The following is a 24,572-nucleotide window of genomic DNA, read 5'->3' as shown; positions in this document are numbered from 1 at the left end:
GCAATTGGTAATCCAGTGTTACTTTCATATAGGTTTAGAGCACTGAAAAGCATATCTATATTGTCTGAAGTTCTCAGTCCTGCTTTTCCTTTCCACTACCCGAGGTTTGTTGTTGCTGCTGCTGCTGCTATGATCAAGAACTGTATGCAAGATGGAAACTAAATGGCTATTGTCCTTTGAGCTTTACTGTTATATGTAGATAGATAGATGTCAGTCTTATTGAGTAGCCTGGGAGCTTTTATGACTCAACAGAGTTGTCAGATATTGTTTATGTCTACTTGTGGTTTTTAATGTTGTATTCATCCTTTGGAATTTTTGGAGCCTGCTATGTGTATGTCACATAACCTTTTTAGAACGTGGCAGGAGGAGGTCCATTGGGTGCCATGTCACAGTTATTCTAGGACATCTGTTTGAAGAAATGTGCTTCTTGCCTAGGCCAGCTTTCTGACATAACTTCCATGATAACTTTCTAGCATGTCTCTAAGAGATGCCATTTTCATTGAACACAGAATCAGAGAAACAGTAAGCAGTCGTTTCAAAATTAAACAGAGATGGGTTATTCAAGCATCATGTTTGCTTCTCACTTTTCCTCATATATATCTCCTTTATTGGGGTACCAAACTGTGGTCTTTTAAGTGGTTTTTTAAGGTAGTACAGTTATCATTGTTACTGTGGCTAATGGGTTCTAAAAGAGTAAAGATAAGCTATAAAACTTGAATTTCATGACCAAACTATTTTTTCTCTCCTTTTTCTTGTTAAGGCAGCTCTGGGGATTGCCAATCTGATTCTTATGGCCATGGAAAAGGAAGGGACACCGAAAAATGAAGCCATCAAAAAGATATGGATGGTTGATTCTAAAGGATTAATTGTAAAGGTGATGTAGGTTTTTCCTTATTCTACAAATGCATATTTGAAGTATTCTACTTTTTCTCTACAATATTGGTTGAAACAAAATACAGTGGACACTCACGTTGCAGACGTGATCCGTGCGGGAGGCACATTCGCAACCCGCAGCATTCACAACCCGCATCTGCGCACGAGCGGGTTTTTTCCAGCAAGCTAACTAATGTAAACACTAAGGGGAATGTTTAACTTTGTGTTTTTATCTTCCATGAAAATATCAATTCATGTGAGTGTGTTCAGCAAGGTAAATCATATTTTGTTGTATCAAATGTTAGTCATACTCAGGGAAGTATGGGCATGACTAACTTTGGTCCATTCATTTCTATGGGTCTAGTCTGAGTAGAACTTAGTTTGATACCGTCCCTTGGGTTTACAGTAAACATGAAATTATCAAAAGGAGAAAAGAGATGCTGATACAAGAGAGAATTCCTTTGGCCGCCGGATGCCATCATGTTACAACTTGGAGAAAAGGATTTGGTTGATAGGAAGGGCATCACCCTCCTATTGGCAGGAACTGCAGATCTCGTTGCCCTGCGGGCAACACACCCTAGTTTGACCATCTTCTGGTCTGAGAACCTAGAGCAACACCACTGGTGAGGCGCAGCACTGCCTGCACATGTCAGCCATTCATGGGAGAAAGTTAACTGAGCTATGTCCCGCATACTAGCGCAGTTGGGTGGTCATATCATATGCCACCCTGGTAACACAAATGATAAATTGGACTTCTACCAGCCTGACAGAGTACACTTATCACCAAGTGGCAATGAGACCTGGCTGATGGATATTTACTGGGGCCTACGGGATTGGTTGCAGATGTGATTGGTTTGTTGGCAAGCTGGCAGGGAGGTGCTTACTCAGATGGCAGAAAAAGGCATTGGGTTGGATCCATAGTCTAAGTGCTGGGGTGGGGGTGGAGCCCTTCCCACCCCCAGATTCGGATCAAAACCAGGGTACCTTGGTAAAGGGGTCCAGAGGGAGAGTCTGCCATCAGACCATAGAACATCCTACTGGCATCCTGGTGGGACTGCCCCATTTGATCTGTGTCATCGGGAGATCCCTGAACACAGGATCGAACCTGAAGGAGCAATCAATCAGCAGGTGGGTTGATTGATTCAGGATGCATACCTACTGCCTATGCCATAGCCTACTACATCAGTAATTAAAAAAAAAGTTATGGCCAATTTCAATCCCATAATATTGTCTTGTCATCATTTCTATCATTATAAGGTCACCACTCAGATCACCGGCCTGCTGGGCTTGGCCCCACAAACATGAAGTTATTTATCAAAAGGAGAAAAGAAATGCTGATATAAGAGATAATTTCCTGCTGATATTTTCCTTTATGTTTGCCAGACTTCTACTTAAAGTTCAGCTGTGTTTCCTCAAATAACTCTATTGCATAGTGATGGAGAGGAGATCATGCCCTTCCTACATGCTGTGGTTTGCTATGGTATCAGCAGTGGTTAGAAATTCAAAGCTGCTGGGTGACTACATCAGTTACTCTTACCTCATTTCTTCCCCATGCCAGAGCTAAGACAGAAACATATATTTCAAGAACCAAAATAAAAGTGGTCATTTATGTTATAGATTTGAGGTTCTTAAAATTAACAAGAAAAACAAAATAATAGTTGGCCTCACATGGTCATTGAGGTTGTGTGCATTGATTTTGTGCAATCACTATAACTTCTGGCTAGATGGATGACGTTGCATATAATATTCCTGGAGTTGGATGAGTTTCTCTATCCAAAAAGAGGAGGTGATGTTTGTGGTTGTTTCCTCCACAGTTCTATGCAGTCATTAATATTACATGGCCCATATCTCTACCAAAGAGAGTAGCATGTAAATACAGGAAATCCCAGCAGATAATATTCCTTTTCTCCTAATTTATTTGTCTCTAGATAAGTCTGAATTAAAGGAAGCAGAAAGTATCAAATGTTTCTTTCTGTCTGTCATTCTAATTTATATTTTGCCTTTTCGCCAAATAGGTAGCTTAAAGTGGCATGCATCATGGCTGAGCAGGGACTTTAAGCCAAATCTTCCCTAATTCAACATCAATCCACTACAGAGTCTCAAAAATGGCTAATTATATATACCAAATGCTGTGGTGTTTCCCATTCAGTCATTGCATACTAGAGAGCATTTGCAGCAATGATGCCCCTGGTATGGTAAATAGGCTGATTTGCCTACCAGTGACTGCTGTTGCATTCAAGAACGTCAACCCAGTTGCCTTGGAATACAGACTAGAGTGTGTGATGAATGCAGTTTGCCATCACCCGCAGCCAACAGAGCGGGATGCAGATTTGGGAGTGAGTGCTGATGACCTGTTGCCAGTGGAGGAGGACACTTGAAAGACATGGATATTTAGATGGGCAGGATGTGTAGGGACAGCTGTTTTGCCATTTGATTTTGGAGGGCAACCAGTTTGTATGGGGAAGGGGATTTAGACAGTAAACAGTTTGGAACTGTTGCGGTGGAGCTGGCAATTTGATAAAGTGGCAGTGGAGGGTGAAAGGAGTTTGAAAGAAAAGATATGGAGGTGGTATTTTTGAAAGTAACCACTAGCATCTTCCAGAATCAAACCAAACGTGGTTTTTTTCCGTGACAAAGTTGGTTGTGGCCCCTAAACACCTGCTATTTTGAGAATTTGGCCTTTCAGCCCAGTTGAATTCACTTTTCAGGGAAAGGAATGAGAATAATCAAGTGGCTAAAATGTGCCTGAGCGTCATTGGATTGCACTCTTGTCGTCAAGCTGTTAGCAAATAGATGCCATGTTTTTAAATTGATTATAAAAGAATGAAAGTGGAATGGAATGGGAAATGGTAATAAAAAAGTAAATACCTAAGCCAAGGACCAAGGTGGTATGGTTGGGAAAGTTTCTTTGCATGAAAGTAATAAGAATTTGGTGAAGCTTAACAAAGTTAGCAAAGGGAGAACAAATGGATTCAGCCTCAGAGATATGACAGGGGAGACTTATATGCATAGTTAAAATAGATTAGCAGTTGTCACAGTGGCCGGAGTGGACTACTTCAGAGTAACGACGCTACGCAGCTCTGCATTTTATTCTTTTATTGGTGCTGCGTATTTACAGTGCTCAAGTCATTGCTATTTACACGGAGTGATGTGGTCAGTCGGTTTCAGAACCTCCTAATGGCTTTTGGCGCGTCTTTCTCCAACACAAAAGCTTTGGCAGACCCATCCTCTTTCCCCTCCTCTTTCTGCGTAATTCCGGAGTTGGGGGGATGGGTCTCCCGCCCTTATTCGCCCCTTCCTGTCCCACCTGGGACCCTGGCTCCTCTACCTTGCCTGAGCCTCGGACACGACTTCCTGCTTCCCCACTGGAATCGGAACTCTCTCTGCTTCCCCCTGTGCTCGGGGATTGGCTTGAACTTAGGAGGGGAGGGACTTCGCGATATCCCCTGTCCCTCACATCCACCCCCCTCCCAAGCTCTCCTTCACCCCTCCCCAGGTCCCCCCCAGGTGTCGGTGACGACTGGAAGCCTAAGAACTCAGTGCTTTCCGAGCCCGTTGGTGTGAACACCTCCCCCCAGTCCTGCAAGCCCCCCCCCCTTCCGCCTGGGAGGACGGGAATCCCAAAAAGTCTGTGGCGTCAGAGCTGGTGGGGGTAAAAATGTTCTGCCAATCTGCTCCTTCCTCTGACTGGGTGGATCTCGGTGACACCCATACCTCATCCTCTGGTTCCTCAAACTCCGCTTCCCAGCGCCATGGTGAACTGCTCTCCCGTGCTTCCTCCCCCTCACCCTCCCTTTCCATGTGCCAGGGCTTGGGTCTATGGGGAAAAAGGGCGTGAAATTCTTCTACCAGGAATTCCTCCTGTATCTGAGTGGCTGGGACCCATTCATTCTGGGACGGTGGAGCATCCTCCCATGCCATGAGGTACTCCAGGCCCCCCACCCCCCACCTTGAATCCAGGATGGCTGTGGCCTCATTGAGTTGCTCCCTGCCTTCCCTCTCCCCCCCTCCCTCAGGGGTTTGTTCGCTGTCTCGGAGCCTGCTGCTTTCCCTGTACGGCGACAGCAGCGATCTATGAAACACTGGGTGCACCCTCATGTCCTCTGGCAGTGCCAGCCTGTATGCCACCGGGTTGACCTGTTGCGTGACCGTGAAGGGGCCCAACCTTCTGGGCGCCAGCTTTTTGCATCGCCCTCTGATGGGAAGGCCCTCCGAGGACAACCAAACTTTGTCCCCCACCCTAATGACCTCCCCCGGTCGCCTGTGGCGATCTGCCCCCCTCTTGTACGCTTCCTTGGCTCTCTCCAAGTGTTCTCTGAGCTGCTGGTGCACCGTCTCCAGTTCCTCTGCCCAATCCTCAGCCTGTGGGCCCTCCTCCTCCTCCTCCCCCTCCCTCTCAGGGAAAGATCTGAGGTCACGCCCGTAATTGGCCTTAAAGGGCGACACCCCTGTGGAGACGTGCACCGCATTGTTGTAGGCAAATTCTGCCAGTGGCAGGCGATCCACCCAGTCCGTTTGCCTCTGGCTGACGTAGCATCTCAGGTACTGCTGCAGAATGGCGTTGACCCTCTCCGCCTGTCCATTGGTCTGCGGGTGTCTAGCCGTCGACAAGCTGACCTCCACCTGCAGGAGGTTCATGAGCCGCCGCCAGAACCTGGAAACAAATTGGCGGCCACGATCCGAAATAACCCTTAAGGGTAATCCATGCAGTCTGAATACGTGGTCAACAAACAGTTTGGCTGTCTCTTCTGCCGAGACCGCCCTGGCACACGGTATAAAGTGGCACATTTTGGACATGAGGTCCACCACCACCAACACTGCGGTCTTGCCCCTGGAAGAAGGCAGATCTGTGATGAAGTCCATGGACACCACTTCCCACGGCCTGTGTGGCGTGGCTAAGGGCTCCAGCAATCCTGGTGGCGCTGCTCTGACCACCTTTGCCCGCTGGCAGGTGTCACAGCCCCGTACATAGTCTCGAACATCTTCCCGCACCCCTGGCCACCAGAAGTGTCTCATGACTAGGTGAGTGGTTTTGTCCCTCCCAAAATGACCCGCCGTTGGGTTGTCGTGCATCTGCTTGAGGACCGTACGTCTAAGCTGGGTGGTGGGCAGGTACAGTGCACCCTTGTAGAAAAGCAGCCCCCTGCGTTCTGCAAAGTCTTTTGCCTGCTCCCCCCCCCTCTCAGTTCTCTGAAGATGCGGTTGGCAAATTCATCCGCTGCCGTCAGTGCTGTGAGTTCTGCCTCGCTCACCACTGCTGCTCCGCAGGACCATGCTGACGGGGGGAAAACGTGCCTGGGTGCCGGTGGCGCCTCCTCCTCCATGTACTCTGGCTTGCGGGAGAGGGCATCCGCCCGGACATTCTGCTCTCCCGGGATGTAGTGTATGGAGAAGTTGAATTTCGAGAAGAACTCTGCCCACCGTATCTGCCGCTGGTTGAGCACCCTGGCAGTTCTCCAGAACTCCAGGTTCTTGTGGTCGGTGCACACCTGGATGGGGTGCTTGGCGCCCACCAGGAAGTGTCTCCAGTGCTGGAACGCAGCGTGGATCGCCAGAAGTTCCCGATCAAACACTGTGTAGTTTCGCTCTGGCTGAGTCAATTTCCTGGAGAAGAAGGCACAGGGTCTCCACTCTCTGTTGGCGTCCAGTTGCAACAAAATGGCGCCCACAGCTCTATCAGAAGCATCTGTTTCCACGCGTAGGGGCGCGTCCTGAACCACGTGGAACAGGTTCTGGTCTGAGGCGAACACCCTCTTGAGGCTTTCGAACGCTGCTTGCGCCTCTGGTGTCCACCTGAACTTCTGCTTGCCTCTCAGGCAGTCAGTGATGGGGGCCGTAACGCGAGAGAAGTTCTTGATGAACTTCCTGTAGAAGTTGGCGAAGCCTAGTAGGCGTTGGGCATCTTTGCGAGTCCTGGGGCTGTGCCAGTCCAGGATGGCCTGCACCTTGTCCTTGTCCATCGCCAGCCCCTTGTCTGACAGCTTGTAGCCCAGGAAGTCCACCTCCTTGGTGTGAAACTTGCACTTCTCCAGCTTCACATACAGGTGGTTCTCCTTCAGGCGCTGCAACACCTCCCTGACATCTTTCACGTGCTGCACTGGGTCGTTGGAGTAAATAAGGATGTCATCCAGGAAGACCAAGCATTTCCTGAAGAGGAGGGACCCCAGGACGTGGTGCATGAAGGCCTGGAAGCATGCTGAGCCCCCTTGCAACCCGAAGGGCATCACCAGATATTCAAAGGAGCCCAGAGGCGTGAACATCGTGGTTTTCCATTCATCGCCTTCCCGGATCCTGATCAAGTTGTACGCCCCCCTCAGGTCTAGCTTGGTGAAAATCTTGCCCCTGCGTGCCGCTGTCAGGAGATCATCCACTCTGGGCATGGGGAAAGCCACTGGCTCTGTCACTGAATTCAGGCGTCTAAAATCCACCACAAGACGGCGCTGTTGCGTGTCTTTCTTGTCCACCCAGAAGACCGGGCTGCCCCCTGCTGCCTTGCTTTCTCTGATGAACCCCCGCTTGAGGTTCTTGTCGATGAAAGCGCGCAGATCTTCCAGTTCCTGGTCTGACATGGCGTACAGCTTGGCTGGGGGTATAGTTGCCCCTGGCACCAGGTTGATCTGGCAGTCAAAAGGCCTGTGTGGGGGTAGGTGGTCGGACTCCGCTTCGCTGAAGACCTCCTGCAGGTCCCAGTACGGCTTGGGTATCGCTTCACCCCCTTTGACGTGCATGGTGGCCACCGTGGCTATCGGAGGCCCCTCCCCTGGTTGGTGCTGCATGCAATGTTCCAGGCAAAAGTCCGATCCAAAAGTGATGCATCTCTGGTGCCAACTTATGGAGGGGTCATGGCGCGCCAGCCAGCTCATGCCCAAAACGATGGGGGGGTCTGAGATGGTGGTGACGTTGAATGCCAGTGTCTCTGAGTGCCTTCCAACCGTCATTCTCATGGGGGGGGTTGATGAGTGATGGCCCCTCCCAGCAGCTCTCTGCCGTCAATGGTTGCCACGTGCAGAGGAAAATCCAGCTGCAGAAGCTGGATCTGGTGCTCTTCTGCAAAGTTTCTCGAGAAGAAGTTCGCTGACGCCCCACTGTCAATTAGGGCGAGGACTGTCAGGGGATAGCCATTTGGAAGCGTGAGCGTCACTTCTAGAACCACTCCTGCTCTGGGAGGGGTGGGCTGGCTCTGCTCCTCTCTGTGCGGGTGGGTGGGCTGGGGCTGTTGTCTGCTGACTGTGCCTGGCTGCCGCCCCTTGTCTCCTGAAGTCAGGCTTTCCCGTTTCCCTGCTGTGGTGCTGCGTCAGTGGGGGAGGGCACAACCGTTCCCGCCTTTCCTTGCCACTCCCTGCGATGTGGGCAGTCTCTGACGAGATGCTGGGGGGAGTTGCAGAGAAAGCAATTCCCACCCCTTCCCTCCTTGCGTCTTGGCGCCGCTGGGGTTTGAAAAGCCCCCGCGCGCGCGCTATCAATCTGCATGGGTTCCTGGTCCTGACTGGCCCCAGGCGTGGCTTGAAAGGGCTGTTGGGGGAGTGGCTTCTCCTGCGACCGTGGGAACCAAGCCCACTTTGCGCGCGTTGCTTGCTTGTCGCTCCACCGGGATTCCTGTCTCACCCCCACCGCCAGAGCCGCTTTGCTCAGCTGATCCATATTACTGGGCTTTGGACCTCTCGAGAGCTCATCCTTCACCTCCTCATGCAACCCCAAGTAGAACGCCGCTTGCATTGGGGGGGACTCTAGTTCCCACCCCAATCTGTGCACCAGCATGGTGAATTTCGCCCAATACGCGCGAACTGTCATATTTCCTTGGCGTAAATTATGAAGTTCCTCTTTAGTCTGGTCCATATGACTATCGGACGAATACATCGTTTTCAAACCTTCTAGAAATAGTTTGACATTCTTCATGCAAGGATTCCTTGTTGCAATTAACGGTCTTAGCCACTCCCTGGCTGCCCCGGTAAGGTGCTCCACAATAAACGCTACCCTGTGCTCATCATCAGGGAACTCATCGTGGTGCAGCTCAAGAGCATACACAATCTCAGTCTCAAAGCCCTGAAATTCCCTCGGGTCTCCATTGAACTTGCTTACTAGGGTCCCGGCTCTCCTTCCTGGCAGCACTTGGACTTGGGGTGCCCCTCCCGCCTTGTTTTTCTCTGCATCCAGCTTGTTTTGGAGGTCTACCGCCACCGCCCTTAATTGCTGCTCTTTTTCCTGAAGCGCTCTCACCTGTTCCGCAAGTTGTAGCCGGTCGTCCTGGACCTTCTTAGTCTCCTCTTTAGCTGCCTTCAATTCCCCCTGCGCCTGCAGCGACAGCTGCTGCAGTTCTTGCTGGGCTTGCTCCGCGATCTGCCGCCATTTCTCCGCCTCTGACACGCTCATCCCGGCAACTCCAAAGTAGCCCAAAGCCATTAGGAGGTTGCTGTCACAGTGGCCGGAGTGGACTACTTCAGAGTAACGACGCTACGCAGCTCTGCATTTTATTCTTTTATTGGTGCTGCGTATTTACAGTGCTCAAGTCATTGCTATTTACACGGAGTGATGTGGTCAGTCGGTTTCAGAACCTCCTAATGGCTTTTGGCGCGTCTTTCTCCAACACAAAAGCTTTGGCAGACCCATCCTCTTTCCCCTCCTCTTTCTGCGTAATTCCGGAGTTGGGGGGATGGGTCTCCCGCCCTTATTCGCCCCTTCCTGTCCCACCTGGGACCCTGGCTCCTCTACCTTGCCTGAGCCTCGGACACGACTTCCTGCTTCCCCACTGGAATCGGAACTCTCTCTGCTTCCCCCTGTGCTCGGGGATTGGCTTGAACTTAGGAGGGGAGGGACTTCGCGATATCCCCTGTCCCTCACAGCAGTTTAACTAGAAAAAAGATCTTTTTCCATTTATGTTAACTGTGTTTTATGCTAGTTTTTTGTTTTTGTTTTTTAACTAATGTTTTATGTATTTTCTTAAAATCCCAGTGACACCTGCTGGAGTATTTAAAAACAGCACTGTACTTACCGGTAGTAGCCCAGTAATTTTGCCCTGAAATTGGCCTTCATGAGTATGTCAGAAGGTGACCGAGGGTATTGTGGAGGGGCTATGAATTTTCATTTTGGTCACAACGGGGGCCAGGTGCAAGTATCTCAGAATAGTTCTGTGGTAGCAATACTAAGAAAATGTTTATAACCATTTATTAATTGCATGAGTACCGTACATATTTATATGACCTGAAAACCCAGTAATTCATTCTCTAAAGAAAACTTTATAAGAGAAGAGGGGGATGAACAATAGCTATCCCCAAATAAATCAAGGGTGAGTTGAAAGATGCTGGCATAGTCTAGCATACAGCAACATATTTATTGCTAGCCATGTGACAGATCTATGCTATGTCTTGTGGTCACCCTGAACCATATACTGCTGATGATAATATATTGCCTTCCATTAAATAAATACCAAGACTTGTGGTTACCAACCAGGGAAGTGAAGAAGAAAGAGAACAAATGCAGTGAGGTAATTTGTACCAAAGCAGAAACCTGGAAACGTGTGTTTATAATATATTTTCTAAATGGAAAAATGTAGTTGTGTTATGACAGCTTTTAAAATCCTTGTTCTCTTTATTCATTCTGGACTTACAGGTCCCTGTTTATATATATATATATATTATTATACTTTTGCCTAATTTTGGGGGGTGGGTGGGGGTGGGGCAGGGAACCACAACACCAAACCACGTAATTTACCACAAAACGTCAAAATAGGCATTTGAAGTAGACTCCCTTCAGTTTTATTTACTTTTGCATATTCATTGGTTCTTCCGTTGGAATCATAATAGCTCTAGGGGGCTGCTTTTGTAACTTCCAGCCCCTTCAGATTCAGAAGTGAGCTGACATAGAGCTTTGCTGTGGTTACTTAGGAGGGCCAACACTTCTAGAGGCACAAAAAGCATGCCTTTTCCCACAATGCCATTTAAGGGCTCCTGTTCTTTGTAGTGTAAGTGATACTGGCTCTTCTTGAGTGCTGAATTCCAGTTCCTTCACACAGCTGCAGCCACTCCTGAAGCAGATTACAGGTTTGAGACCTGGAATGGTGCATATCACCCCTGCTAGCCAGCTCATGGTGAGAAATACCACTCTCATGTTTTTGAATTTCAGAAATCTAGCATACCTATTATCAGTTAAAAAGCATTCCTATTATGTACTCAGTTGACCATGTTCCTGTTCTACCATTTTATGCCACACTCACTAACAGCAGTGGACCTCAAAGAAATCTTAAATCCCACCTTCTGCTTGCTATCCCTCTCAGAAAAGAAAATTCTCTCCATAAACATCCTAGCTAGGCTGCTGATAGGCATTTTAAGACCACCTAGTTTTAGAGAGAAAATATTGGCTTTATTATATGCCCTTCTCTAAATTCCGTACAATTTCCTCTACTTGAAGCTTGGAAAGGAATAGACAAGCCTCTTGTGAGCTGTGTAATTAATTACCAAAGAAGTGCAAGCTGTTTCTAGTCCTTCATTCTGTATATTAATTGATTCAGGGGGCCAGGTGCCAACTTTACCAATCAGTGGAATACAAGAGGCAGTTTGCATTTTGCATTTGTCAGTAGTTTCTGTTGGGAGCAAATGGGGATACCCATTCACAACCATTGAAGAGAGTTTTGGTGCAAGATCGCTAAGCAAATAAGACATTAAAACAAATTAAGCTATTTCAGGGTAACGTTGCTCATGAATTTTGATCAGAAGGTTTGGGGTTTTTTTCTGAAAATGAGTGCAGCTACCTTCTCCCCAGTTCTAATGGGTTTTCACCAAATGGACTTTGGAAGGTTATCTCACACAAGTGTATGATAATGATTTTCCAGAAGTTGTATGAACACATCTCCCTCGAAAATCCTATCTATCGTTCCAAAGAGTTACAAAAATGCTTAGTAAAACCTACCTGCTTTTAATTGGAGGAATTGTAATATACTATCAGAGAATGGTTGGAGTAAGTTTTGGCACGTGGCCGGTATTAACTCGTAAGATGAGAGAAGATAGATGTGCTTTTGAGGACAAGTTGAGTCCTTTCATTGAGACAAAAAACACAGAATGTATGCAAATCTATATTTCTATTAAATTAATTCTCTTTTTAAACTTAGGGCCGTGCCTCACTAACAGCTGAGAAAGAACCGTTTGCCCATCAACATAAAGAGATGAAAAATCTAGAAGATATTGTTAACAGTTTAAGGCCAACTGCTCTTATAGGTAACACATCTCTATTTGTCCAACTTATACTACCTTTGCCTCTTTGTTTTATTGTTTGATATAGACGCTGTGAATATGCATGCAATGTATAAAAATAGGTTCTGAGTATGTATTATTCTTATTAATTGAAATTATATATCGTCCTTCATCCAAAGATCAAAGGACAGTCATCTAACCCCCAGCCCCCAAAAACCATCCTCAGGAAGTGATGTTAGCAGTTATAAAATAGCTTTGTTTTGTTTCCTGCAGAGGTTGAAACCAGGTGAAGTTATAGAACATTTTGAACTGTAGTGTAAGTAGTGGATAAGCGATGCATTACGTCAGGAAGATTTCATTGCTTTGGGTCAATGTATACTTTTTAATCCACTCCCTGGGTTATGTCCTTCTTCTCATTTGCTGTCTGAGGCATAATATAATCAGAATAGTGTGTAATTTATCCTTCCCCCATCTTTAAATTTTGTTCCAATAACTGCATTATGAATAAAAATGTGCACCTTTACTTGAATGTAGTTACATTGTTTCATAGTGAATGGAATTTAGAAGGGATTATTCTGTACCCTTTTTCTGTGAAATAAATTTAAGACCAATTATTCTGTACCCTATTCTGTACAGGATATTGTACAGAATAATCACTACTAAATTCAATTTACTAAAAAAGGGTATAAACAGTTACATTCAGGTAGCTGTGTATAATCAAAATGCAGTGTATAGCATTGAGTGTGAAACATGAAAAGAATTTATTTAAATACCATGTTTATCTGCTGTGTATCTGCTGTGTAGGAAGAAAGACTGATCAGATTTGAGATTGATTTTTCTATACGAATGATTAATTGTTAAAAAAAAAACCTCTCCTTGCATGACTGGGATTTCTTTAAAACAAGTCTCGGCAAATGCCATATATGGAGTCTTGCTAGACACCGCTTAGGAAGAAGACTTGTTATTGTTGGACCAGAAACAATTATTTTAATAAAAGTAGCCATAAAGCATAAGTGAAATTATGTTTTCTAATTTATTATACCCTCTGGCTAGAAAAGGTTGACATTCTTATGATTAACTGTCTAGAAGCAAAATTGACATAAACTCTGCAAAATGCAGATCAAGTGCCAGTACTTTTTGTTTAGACCAATTAGCCTATAAAAATTATGGGAGACAGACTTTGAACCATACTTTCTTTGAGAGAACTAAGATATCAGAAGAAAAACAAACAGACAGACAGGAAGATTATATGTTTAAACTGACTCAAGACTCAAGCATCTATCTGTTCATACAGCTTAATGCAACTCAATTGAATATGTGTCAAAATTACAACTACTTAAGATCCTGAAGTGTCTCATTCTGAGCTGGTCCCCTTGAAATATCTCAAGCACCAGCTTCATTGAAATGAAATGTACCACAGTGGCACATTTCCTTTGCATATGAGTGCAACAGGACAAGTTCTGGTGGATTGTGCCCTTTGTCTATGAATCAAAACAGTTACTTCATCCAAATTTCCCATTGTCTTCCTCAGGAGTTGCTGCCATTGGTGGTGCATTTACAAAAAAGATTATCCAGGATATGGCTTCCTTCAACGAGAGGCCAATTATTTTTGCTCTCAGTAACCCAACTAGCAAAGCAGAATGCTCTGCTGAGGACTGCTACACTCTAACTGAAGTAAGGAAAGAACCTTGATTGATATTGAATTGGTTGTACTTAATGAATGTTATTTCAGCAGCAAGGTAGAATAATTAGATTGTTAAAAATGAAAGTTTCTAACCCCTCATGCTTTGCAGGCAATATTTAAAAAAACAAAACTTGTTTGTTTGTACTCATGACACCTCACTTCAAACCTCACGCAGGAGCTCCAAAGGGAAATGGAATGGCTAAGCTTTTTTGGTCAGCCTTCTGGAGGCCACATGCCAACAGCTTGTGTGCCTACTCCACACTTTATACCAGGTGTGGTATGACCCCACACACTCTTGCATGTACACATAGACACATAAACATGAGACACATACCCTGCCACAGGTACACAGAGAGAGGGCTTAGAGAGAAGACATGGCTGAAGGCCTTTTTGCTATTACATCTCTAAATTGGCAGAGCTGTGTGGGACCAAGGAGCTTTCAATCCATTGGATCCAAAGCTGCCATTGCTCCAAGCTGCCATTGCCCCACCCATAAAAGATCTCATTTTGGGGGTTACATCTTGCTACTGCTTCTGCTGCTGGCTTTTTTTGACCTGGTTCCAGATGGAGCCTCCACTGTAGCAGAGCTCCCCCAAACTGGTGGCATTTCTTCTTGTTAGAGGAGAGGCACAAACCCATCACCCTGATCCTCTCCAGCCATCAACCTAGGGATGTTGGAGGAGCAGGATTGGTCTCTAAGCCATATATGTAACTTGTCTTTCAACTGGTCCATTGACTTGGGAGGGCGTAGCTGGAATGAAATGATGTATAATCTAAATACTGCTGCATATGAATTGCAGTCTTTATACTTTCTCTTTGGGTCAAGTACTTTCCCCTTGGAATTTCTCTACTGATGCAGGACAAATTTATAATTCTATAAATAGAAAACAAATATTAAGTATGTCCTATTTGCCTACCGAAATGTATACATTAGAGTGAATGCAGGAATGAAACAGGAATGCAAATATTTTTAAAAATATGGTTACAATGGGCAGCTCCACCTGGTAACCAGAGCTAAAAATATACCGAAGTACCTAATCTTCCAGCAAAATGTATAAAGCACGCCATTATAAATCTACATGACACCAAGCTAAATGATATTCTTTTGAATAACTATATAGTGTTCTTGTTTGTTTCATGCATATTTGCAGTTCTGTAAGTTAAACAAGGATCCTTCTGTTTAAAAGTTAAATTTAATCATGAGGGCTGCAATCCTATACCTGTTTACCTGGGAGCAAGCCCAACTGATCTGAAAGGGAGTTATGTCTGAGTAGACATGCATAGAATTGCATTGTGAATCCTTTTAAGAAGGATGACAAGTAAGCATTTACAGACCTTATCTTCCAATGCTGGCAGTTTTATGCATACTGGACCAACTATTTTACTTGTTTCACTCAAACCTCAGCAGATAGCAAGTTAGCCAAGTAGGGCTGTTGGATTTGTATTTCTTTCATGGCACTTTTTACCTTAGCAGATAGAAGCTGTGGCCACAAACTGCATTAGAGATTATGATGGCATCACTGTGAACTATTATGGTTCTTCCTAGAAGAAGAGGGGTAATTTATACACACACACACCCCATTTATGCATGTTCAATATGTGAGCGACTTGCACACACATTCATCATGTCAAACCCAGAAGCAACCCAGAAACATCACAAAAACGGGCAGAACGGGTGGGGCGGGAACAGGATATTTGCAGACTTTTTCAATTGTGTTTCAAATATACACAATTACAATTAAATGTGTGGTGCCTTGGAACATAACCCCCACATAAATGGGGGGTTGCCTTTATATATATCTCACATAGTCATAATGTGAGTCTCAGTTTTGCTTACTTGCATTTATGTGGATAGCTGAAACTAGTTCTGAAGATACTAAATTCCAATTCTTCCTAACTGAAAAATAAAGTAATAGATATCATATGAAATAGACATAATTCCATTTTGTTATCATATGTCTCAGCAAGATATCAGACGCAAAGAGACATTATGATACAAAAGTCTACTGGGTTTAGATTGGTTTGGAACTTGCCTTGATGCTGACAATGCACAGGCTGGAGAGAGACTTATTTAACAGTACATTGTCAGATTTGCAAAATGCTTGTTTTGTGACTTTTGTGTAAGTTTCGGGTATACTGTAGTTACTTTATGGAAACATTGATTTCTAGATATAGATGCAGGTTCTGATTTTCCTCCATCCAATAACATTTGCAAAACATTTGTTTTAGGGGCGTGGCATTTTTGCAAGTGGAAGCCCTTTCGATCGTGTCACTCTTCCAGATGGACGCACATTTGTTCCTGGACAGGGTAACAATGCTTATGTGTTTCCAGGAGTTGCCCTTGGAGTTGTTGCCTGTGGAATAAGACATATAAGTGAAGAAATTTTCCTCACAACTGCAGAGGTACTGACTGTTGTATACCTGATAATGTCTGCCCAGAAAAGGACATGTATGGCACATCAGTTTATGACAGCATGTTGTTATAGGGTCTTCAGACTGGTAGTTTGGGGTGAGGGACCTCAGTCTGAGGACTGAATGTGCCCCCCCCATCCTGACTCTCAGAATCTGGCCCACAGAACTCTCTCCAGACCACACCATCTTCCCTGGCCACACACGCCTGAATACTATCTGAAACACTGAAACTGATACTTTCTGTGTAATGGTTGCAGTGTAAGGTAATGAGACAGGAATTCATTAGAAATCTGATGGATTAAACCAGCGCTGAAACAAAAGCAGTACTTCTCCTATTACATAGACTGAATGTGTATTGAGGAACACATGCCTATGGTTAATATTAACCTGATATAACCCTCACCTAGACATTATTCTGTCATAGAATTGTTGATATCCTGATTGAAGTATGCATTATAGAGACTGGCAATTAATTTTTAAAAAGAATTCTATTTAAGAAGCTGGTTGGAGAAGAAGTAAAAGTGAGGGACTGTTTCTGAACACTCTGATATATACTGTCAACATATTTGCTTGTTAATAATTCTACTTCTGTTTGAATTTACAGCATTTGACAATAGCTTAGCCTTTTAAAAATAAGATCAGCAACAAAAGTTAAGATAAGCATATTAACCTATTTCAAAGAAACTTCTTATAAAGAGAACCTGAACTTTTTCTTCCCAGAACTGGGCATTGATTTCTTCTCTTTAAGGGAGACCGGAGGCAAGGAATCATATTCAGTGCTACTACAGACAGAGGGCATACACTAAACAATGTAAAATTTTCCCAAACACCATTAAATACCAAAGCCTCCGAGTCCTAATTTTGGGTGATTCTCTTACATTGTTTTGAGGGAGGAAAGAGTACTGTTGAACCTGTTATTTATTTCAGAATGTAAAATCATGAAGAACTGTGAATTCAGAGAATTGACAGCATTTGCTCTTGCAAGTAATTTGTTGCTGTTCTCTCCCTCCCCCTTTCTCTCTCTCTCTCTCTCTCTCTCTCTCTCTCTCTCTCTTTTAAGAATGGCAAGATTTCCTCAGATTTCCTCCATCAAGGTGTTTTTCCCTAGGGAACCATTTGGACCTTTCATGTGCAAAAATCAGTAATAAGCCCAGACTCTCTCCACTAGCTTTGACCAGCCAAGATGGGCAGTGATCCTTCACATAGGAGGTGACTGAGGATAAGTTGGTTAATTTTATCCTCATGGCTAAAACCTTTCCCTGTAATTTCAGTTGGATATGGCAAGTCTTAATTCTCTGCCCTAAACTGCCATGTCTATTTTAAAAGACATGGCTTCTTAAACTTTCTAGAATGGGCTCATATGTATAGTTTGTAATGTGCTTTGGAAACTTTTTAAATTAAAGGTGGAGCATGCAAAGCCTCTCAAATGTCAAAATTGAGAGGAAGTCAGCAAAAAACGGTTTCTTTTACAGACTGTTTTAGCAGGGCTGGAAAGTAATAGAAAAGATAGAGATACTTTAAAATAACTTCTTCAGGCAGACATCTGTTGATGGTGACACTGAGTGCAGAATTTGCCATTTAGGTCTTTAGTTAAATGTTAAGGTTATGCACTTAACTGTGAGCGAGCCCCATTAAAAGTGGGATTTATTTCAAAGTAGGCATGCTTAAGATTACAGTGTACACATATCTCTGCCCTGTACACACTCTCCTAATGACTCAAAGTCTGATTCATAGTCATATTGCAGCTACAAGAGCACTTACGTCTGGTCTCAATTATGCTCTGTAAATTTTAGTATCTGAAGAAGTGTGGATGCACACGAAAGCTCATATCAATGACAAACTTAGTTGGCCTCTAAGGAAGGAATTTTTAAATTTTATTCCCAGCTATGTGTACAGACAACATGGATAGTAGCTGCCACGTTAGATGACGTTGTGCAAAGGTGTGTACAACTGCAAACTGCTCCATACAAAAGTGCACAATGAAAAACAACAACTCGTGCTTTTACAAAGGCTACATGTGTACACAGCCTATGGATCTCTTAATCTGTCACCTGTCCATTTAAAACTGATTTAAAAACAAAAACAGTTTAGTCATTGTAAAAACAGCAAGTCCTGTTTTCTAAATCTACGGCCCTGTAGACTATAATGCCATACAGTAATTGTGGGTATTATCTCATCATAGTGAAATTAATAGCACAATAAATTATCATGTTTATAATTTCAAGTCTAGTTGCACTGACCATGATGTTGTCCTACCATTAAATGTATATTTGGTGGGCACAGTAAGAAGAGTGTTATCTTTCAAGATTTGTCCTCATCTTTAAAAGTATGGTTGAAACACTGGCCAGGAGCCAGATCCATAAAAATCAGGGAATCTACCAATGAAAGGGGTGTGTGTGTGAACAGAAATTCCACTTGCCTAGCACCATCTTTCATGAATTCATGTAGCAATTTACTGCCTGCCTCTAACCACCTCCTTCTTTTTAATATGATTATAAAGGAAAGTAAGAAAAATATTTTTCCAGTTCAGAAATTCTTATTATTCAACCCTGCCACAAAGCAGGAATCATCCTTATGTTGGCTTTTCATTAGATGGTAATGGATGTTGCCACCTTTTTTATGCCTAAATGTATGTAACTTGCCTGTAAGGGGCAAGAAATCCCAGGAAAAAGCAATCCTACTGATTTGCCACAGGAAAAACAAAAAAGGTTTATGTCTCCTTTTATTTTAGCTCCCCCTTGTGGATTCATAAATAATAAATTATTATACTATAATAATGATTGCCAGTAGAGCTTATTTCACTATTTCCTGGGGGGGGGGGGGGAGAGACACACAATCTTTCTTGCCTATTAAGCCTGCCTTGTAAATTATCCCACAATAATAGCCTGGGGCGTGTCCCACAGAGAAGAGACAGAAAGCCCTGTCTTTTCTGCATCAACCTGTTAAATTTCTAGGTTTGGGTGCAGAGGAGAAACAGAGGGCTCTGCCTTGTGCATCTGCATGTAATTTCTTGCTGTCCATGGCTGCCAGGCTACAAGTCTGTGTTAAGAGGTGGTGGGAAGTACAACTTTCATAGTACTAGGCAATTCTTTCTCAAAGTAAAAATTCTGCTGCTTGTTTGGATATTGATGCATTATGTCCTGATATAACTTTGCTTTTCCAGCAAAGTGATTTCTGCTCTTTCTTTTGCTCAGTTAGTTACTTGTACTAACTTCTCTGGTTCATAGCTGCCAAGTTCTCCCTTTTTAAAAGGGAAATTCCATTATGCTGAATAGGCTTCCTCGCGAGAAAAGGGAAAACTTGGCAGCTATGCTCTGGTTTGTTAGAATTTTATTCTGTTTTAGCTTTTTAAGTGTTAACAATGATACCTGATTATTTTTGTACTCTGTAATGTCTTGTTCCTGCTTTTCAATTAAGTCTGTGAGTGTGTAATCTCAAAAGTATCCCTGAAAGAAAAACAACACTGAAGGAAAATCAGGATCATAGAACCATCCATTATAGGATAATCAACCAAATCTGAGAATAAAACTGTATATTTTAAACTCTCAACACTAACCGCCTCATAGTTTGTGAAGCTTTCTTGCAGATCATCTCTTGCCAGTCAATTCTTGGCATCTTTTGTAGAGTCCTACATCGTGTGTAGGATGTACACGAAAAGGCAAGGTGGCTCCTCCAGTTCCTTGGGAATTACTTAGATGTGGATTAGAAGTAAAATAGGGGAGATCGCCTCCCTTTTATAACCTTATTTAACTGGTGGGGTCAAGCACTCTGTCAAGCAGATTCCAGTCACTGTCTACATATTTGTTGTTGTGGTTAATGATTTCCCACAGTACTTTCTGTGTCCAAAGTGCTTTGCTATTTCTGTCTTCTTAGCTCAGTGTCCTATCTAAATAAATAACCATGACAGAAAAGTACGGTATAATCCCTCTTCCACCCATGCTGCATACATTGCCCCTCCACTCATGAGGATTTCTTTCTATATGTCTCAAGCTTAATCTCTTTTAACTCTCTAATAGATTTTCAAATGTAGGTTCTCAGGATGCATGCAGCATGATTACTGAGAATCACTTTGTATGCTCTGGAAAATTGCTATATAAATGCTGAGTGAAACTGTCTTTTTAACACCCCCACCCCCATGCCTAGGACTAATCATTTACTAGGTCCATCCTTTTCCCTGTGTGCCCTATCAGAGACCTTTCTAAAAGAGGAGTGCTCATGAGGGCTTTCTGAGTGATGAACATGGTTCGACTTATCCTATGCTCCCATTTAATTACTGAAGCAGGACTTGAGAAGTCCAGAAGTTTATTTCTGTGAACATGTTCATATGGAAATTGAAAAAAGCTGCCCATAGTGCAGATTTGAGGGGGTGCTGGATAAAGCGCCCTCTGTATGGACCGTAGGGCTTGCTTAGTGGCTTCAGCAGTAGCAGTGTGCCAAGCAGTGTAGAGTGGCTGGATCTTGTTGCCATTAAAATTTCCCAGTGCCCTGGAGCAATGCTGTCAGAGGCATTGTGGGAAATTAAAATGGTGGCTTAGAGAACAGGGCTGTAAAAAACGAAGAGCGGGGACAACTGCTTAGGGTCCTGGAACTTGCCTGAGGATGTGGCTGCTGATGCTGGCCATAGAAAAATGGTTTTCTACTGTCATAGAAAAATGGTTGCATACATTCAATTTCTAGGCAGTGGGTTTTCAGATAAAGATACCTGTATAATGAGAGCCTAAAAGAACATGTCTTATGTTTTGTTCCTAGGTCATATGTCAACAGGTCTCAAAGAAACACTTAGAGGAGGGCCGTTTGTATCCGCCTTTAGTTTCAATTCAAGATGTCTCTCTGAAAATTGCTGTGAAAGTAAGTACATTTTGCATTTCCTAATTAAGAATAGACTTAATATGTTTTGTCAAAGACTGAAGGTGGGATTTCATTATTGCATTTATATTTTCATCTTCCTCCAAGGATCTCAAGACAGGAATCAGTTTTCTCTCTTCCTTCCCCCTTTATCCTCAGAACAGCCCTATGAATTAGGTTGAGAGGAAGTGACTGGCATACAGTCATTTGGTGAGCTCCATGGCTGATTGGCAAGTTGAACTCAAGCCATCCTAGGCCAATATTCCACTACAGTGCATGGCATGTAGGATTTCCCTGATGGGGTGAATAGCAGTTGCAGGGGTTTGGAAAAATGTCACTGGAGGAAAGGTTAACCAGTCCAAATTCACGAAAATGTAAAGGGACAAGAGACCATGGCTGAATCTCTAGTTTGGTCCTTGTTTAGTTGTGTCCTTGATCTTTCACCCTCTGGGCCCCATTTCCTTTTTATCTCCCAGGAGGTTGGCTTATTTTTATTGCTGAGCTGGATATAGATAATCTTTCATGTAAAGATCAGTCTTTGTTGTCAGTAAGCTTCTAATCATGAACTCATTCCCTCAGGCTTATATAGTAATTGATTCCAACTGCATGTAGAAAGAGTTGTCATATTTCATTTCTCTTCAAGTTTATAATACAAATATTTTATAGATGTTAAAACACATTTATGCAAGTTTCTCTGCGTAAATTCTCCAGCATTCTTTGTTTGGCAAAACCATTTGTGAACAGCTCTAGAAAATTTGTTTCGTTATAGGAATATTAATTTTGTTTAAGTTAGAAACAATAGTCAGTATAATTGATGGGTTTGTTTTACAGGTAGGTAGCCGTGTTGGTCCGAGTCGAAGCAAAATAAAAAAATTCCTTCAGTAGCACCTTAAAGACCAAGTGTGCATGCACACGAAAGCTCATACCAAAATAAAAACTTAGTTGGTCTTTAAGGTGCTACTGAAGGATTTTTTTTTATTTTGATGGGTTTGTATTATCCATCTAGCTTCTAGTCTCCTGGTTTTTATCTGAATTGGAAATATTTAACTGGTAGTACACACAACTGGTAAGACACACAAGAAACACTAACATTTGACTTCATCTCATCTTCATATGTAACACAGACATATTTTCAAAAACATATTCAGATATATTTTAGTAACCTACATTAATAGGGATATGTTCTTTAATGTGAAAAAATGAATGCTTATCAACATGTATAATGAAATGAGTGTGCAACAAAACTCCCATCAGTATTTCTGATCTACAGATTTGGCACTGTACCGGTGGGAGGCAATTTCCTTCTCTATAGGTTTTTAGCAGTTCTGATTAATTTTGAAAGTAAATTTCAGAGCAGAATCCATTGGGTTGATGAATTGGCATGACAGGATCGAAGCTTTTCTCTTAAGTCAGCTCATGTTTGGTTTCTTAGGCTTTCTGAAATCATTTTGGCTACAATAAATATGTTTTGGTAAATTTATCTAGGTGCAGAGAATTGGATACTTTCATACCTTGCTGTAGGGGAAAAGTATCCATTCTACTTTTAAAAAATACTTACAATGGATCCAAACTTGCCCCTTGTTTACAAAGAAACATGTGCTTTGTGCATTAGAGATCTTCTTGCTAATAGTGACTATGAGGTATATTCTTAAGCATGGGTAGGCAAACAAAGCCTGGGGGCTGGATCCAGCCCAATTGCCTTCTAAATCCAGGCGGCGGACGGTCTAGGAATCAGCGTGTTTATACACGAGTAGAATGTGTCCTTTTATTTAAAATGCATCTCTGGGTTATTTGTGGGGCGTAGGAATTTGTTCATATTTTCTCCCAAAATATAGTCCGGCCCCCCACAAGGTCTGAGGGACAGTGGACCGGCTCCCTGCTGAAAACGTTTGCTGACCCCTGCTCTTAAGCATACTCTTAGAAATATGTCCCAAGGAAATCAGTGCCAGTTATATCCACAGGCAGGGATTGTGAGGACTGGGCTATAAAGAGCCAGTTCGCACATTGTATTACAATTTTTCACCTAAAAAAATGAGGAATGTTATCATGGCAAACAGGTGTACAAACACTTACCATATGTGAACACTCATCCTAGAGCCCAAATTAACAGTAGCTCCTTGTTGAGAATGCATCCTGTGACAAACTTGGGGTTGTTTCTCCAAGTGTGAAATACAATCCAACCAAGAAAAAGAATCTAAAGCAGAATTCATTTCAAGATGTATATTTTGCTGATCTCTTCCAGAAAATTGGATGCATATTTTCATAGCTAGATTATAGCTTCATTGGTATCAGTCTGATAAGAATCTGATACCTGATATCCAAAAATTGAACTTTCTTCATTATACACTTTGCTACCTCTCAGGTCTATTCAGAAGTCTAACAATGAGGGATTTGTCTTGCTCTCTCAGATTGCAGAGAATGCCTACAGCAACAACACAGCCACTTTCCACCCTGAGCCAGAAGACAAGGAAGCATTCATCCGCTCCCAGGTTTATAGCACTGACTATGAAAGCTTTCGGACAGACTCTTACACCTGGCCCCAAGAAGCCATGCAAATACAGACTGGGAACTTTTAACAGAAAGACAGCAGCACTGCAACAATACTGGAAGCACTCAGATATTTGGTAGCTTTCAACTTTTGTCAAATCATAGCACAATTTGTCAGAACTCAGGATATATTTGTTTTCCTTTCTAGCAGCACTGAATACTTTTTTAAGCCATGAAATTTTGGTAGAATTGTTATAATTCTTTCACTTTAAGCTAATAAATTAAGCTAAAATAGCACACGCCTAAGAAAATAAAAATCAATTTAGGCATTTTTAAATATTTCTTTTGAAGGGGCTCTGCTAAATTTATGACAGAGCAGTACTGTAGAAGCACATTTAAAATGTACTTTTCATATACATAGACATCTGTATGAAATTATGGTCATATATTACAGTTCTGCGATATTGCAAACAAATGATAAAGCAATATATCATCAGTATGATCAGTTTAAAAGTGTCTCAGCTATTTCTTTTAATGTTTTTTTCTGGTGACACCTATAGAAAAAGCAAGATAAAAAGCTAAGTACTTCTAACCAGAAGTTTTTTGATGCCAGATCAAATGTTCCTAGTCAAGGAAAAGTAGTTTAGGTCAGTAGTTTGCTAGGCATGTGCACATTTTTCACAGAGAAGCCAGTTGGCAAACCAATGACGAAGAGGAAGGTTACTGGATGTTCCATAGCATAACTATCCATGCCTTAGTGAATGAGCATGTGAACTATGCAATGTCTGGTCCAAAGAGGTGCTTATGCATCTTCTAATATATAGTCTTTGTACAGTTTGGGCCTGAGATAACAAAAATAATTGTTTTGTGAACCTGCTACTTTGTGGCTCAGCTTGAATATCTGCAATCTTTAGTTAACGGCACTGGAAATTATTTGTATTTGAAGCGCTAAAGCACAGATGGACAACCTGAGTGCAGCCCTCTGTCTCCTACAACCTTGTCCCCAATACATACTTGGCATCTACTGTGAGCTACCAGTGGCGAAACAGATTACTCAATTCCTGCCCCAACAGCTTCCTTTCCTTCAT

General features: G+C 43.1%; 2 protein-coding genes across 7 annotated transcripts in view; one reads left to right on the top strand and one right to left on the bottom strand.

Annotated features, from left to right (window-relative positions):
• The window catches only part of LOC118082296 (uncharacterized), a 128,038-nt gene extending 108,132 nt beyond the window's left edge, over positions 1-19,906 (bottom strand). For 2 of the 5 annotated variants that reach the window (XR_004692243.3, XR_004692239.3), the window contains exon 1: positions 19,709-19,861. Coding sequence is in view for 1 of the 5 variants with exons in the window: in XM_088665939.1 (XP_088522065.1) it covers positions 19,709-19,767 (59 nt within the window). In the remaining 4 variants the exon portion in view is untranslated. Of the gene's footprint in view, positions 1-19,708 lie in introns of all 5 variants that reach the window. The other 3 variants (XR_015948923.1, XR_015948922.1, XM_088665939.1) reach the window with 3 other exon arrangements.
• ME1 (malic enzyme 1) overlaps positions 1-23,997 on the top strand; it is a 131,685-nt gene extending 107,688 nt beyond the window's left edge. For both annotated transcript variants that reach the window (XM_035109508.3, XM_035109509.3), the window contains exons 9-14: positions 761-874; positions 11,975-12,080; positions 13,588-13,730; positions 15,970-16,143; positions 20,902-21,000; positions 23,406-23,997. In XM_035109508.3, coding sequence (XP_034965399.1) covers positions 761-874; positions 11,975-12,080; positions 13,588-13,730; positions 15,970-16,143; positions 20,902-21,000; positions 23,406-23,573 — 804 coding nt within the window. In that variant the 3' untranslated portion in view covers positions 23,574-23,997. The remainder of the gene's footprint in view (positions 1-760; positions 875-11,974; positions 12,081-13,587; positions 13,731-15,969; positions 16,144-20,901; positions 21,001-23,405) is intronic.
• Positions 23,998-24,572: the final 575 nt, after the last annotated feature.

Source organism: Zootoca vivipara, chromosome 3 (assembly GCF_965207765.1).
Source record: "Zootoca vivipara chromosome 3, rZooViv2.hap1.1, whole genome shotgun sequence".
NCBI classification, from domain to species: Eukaryota; Metazoa; Chordata; class Lepidosauria; order Squamata; family Lacertidae; genus Zootoca; species Zootoca vivipara.
Note: the sequence above shows the minus strand (reverse complement) of the source record. Positions and strands in the feature narration are given on the sequence as shown.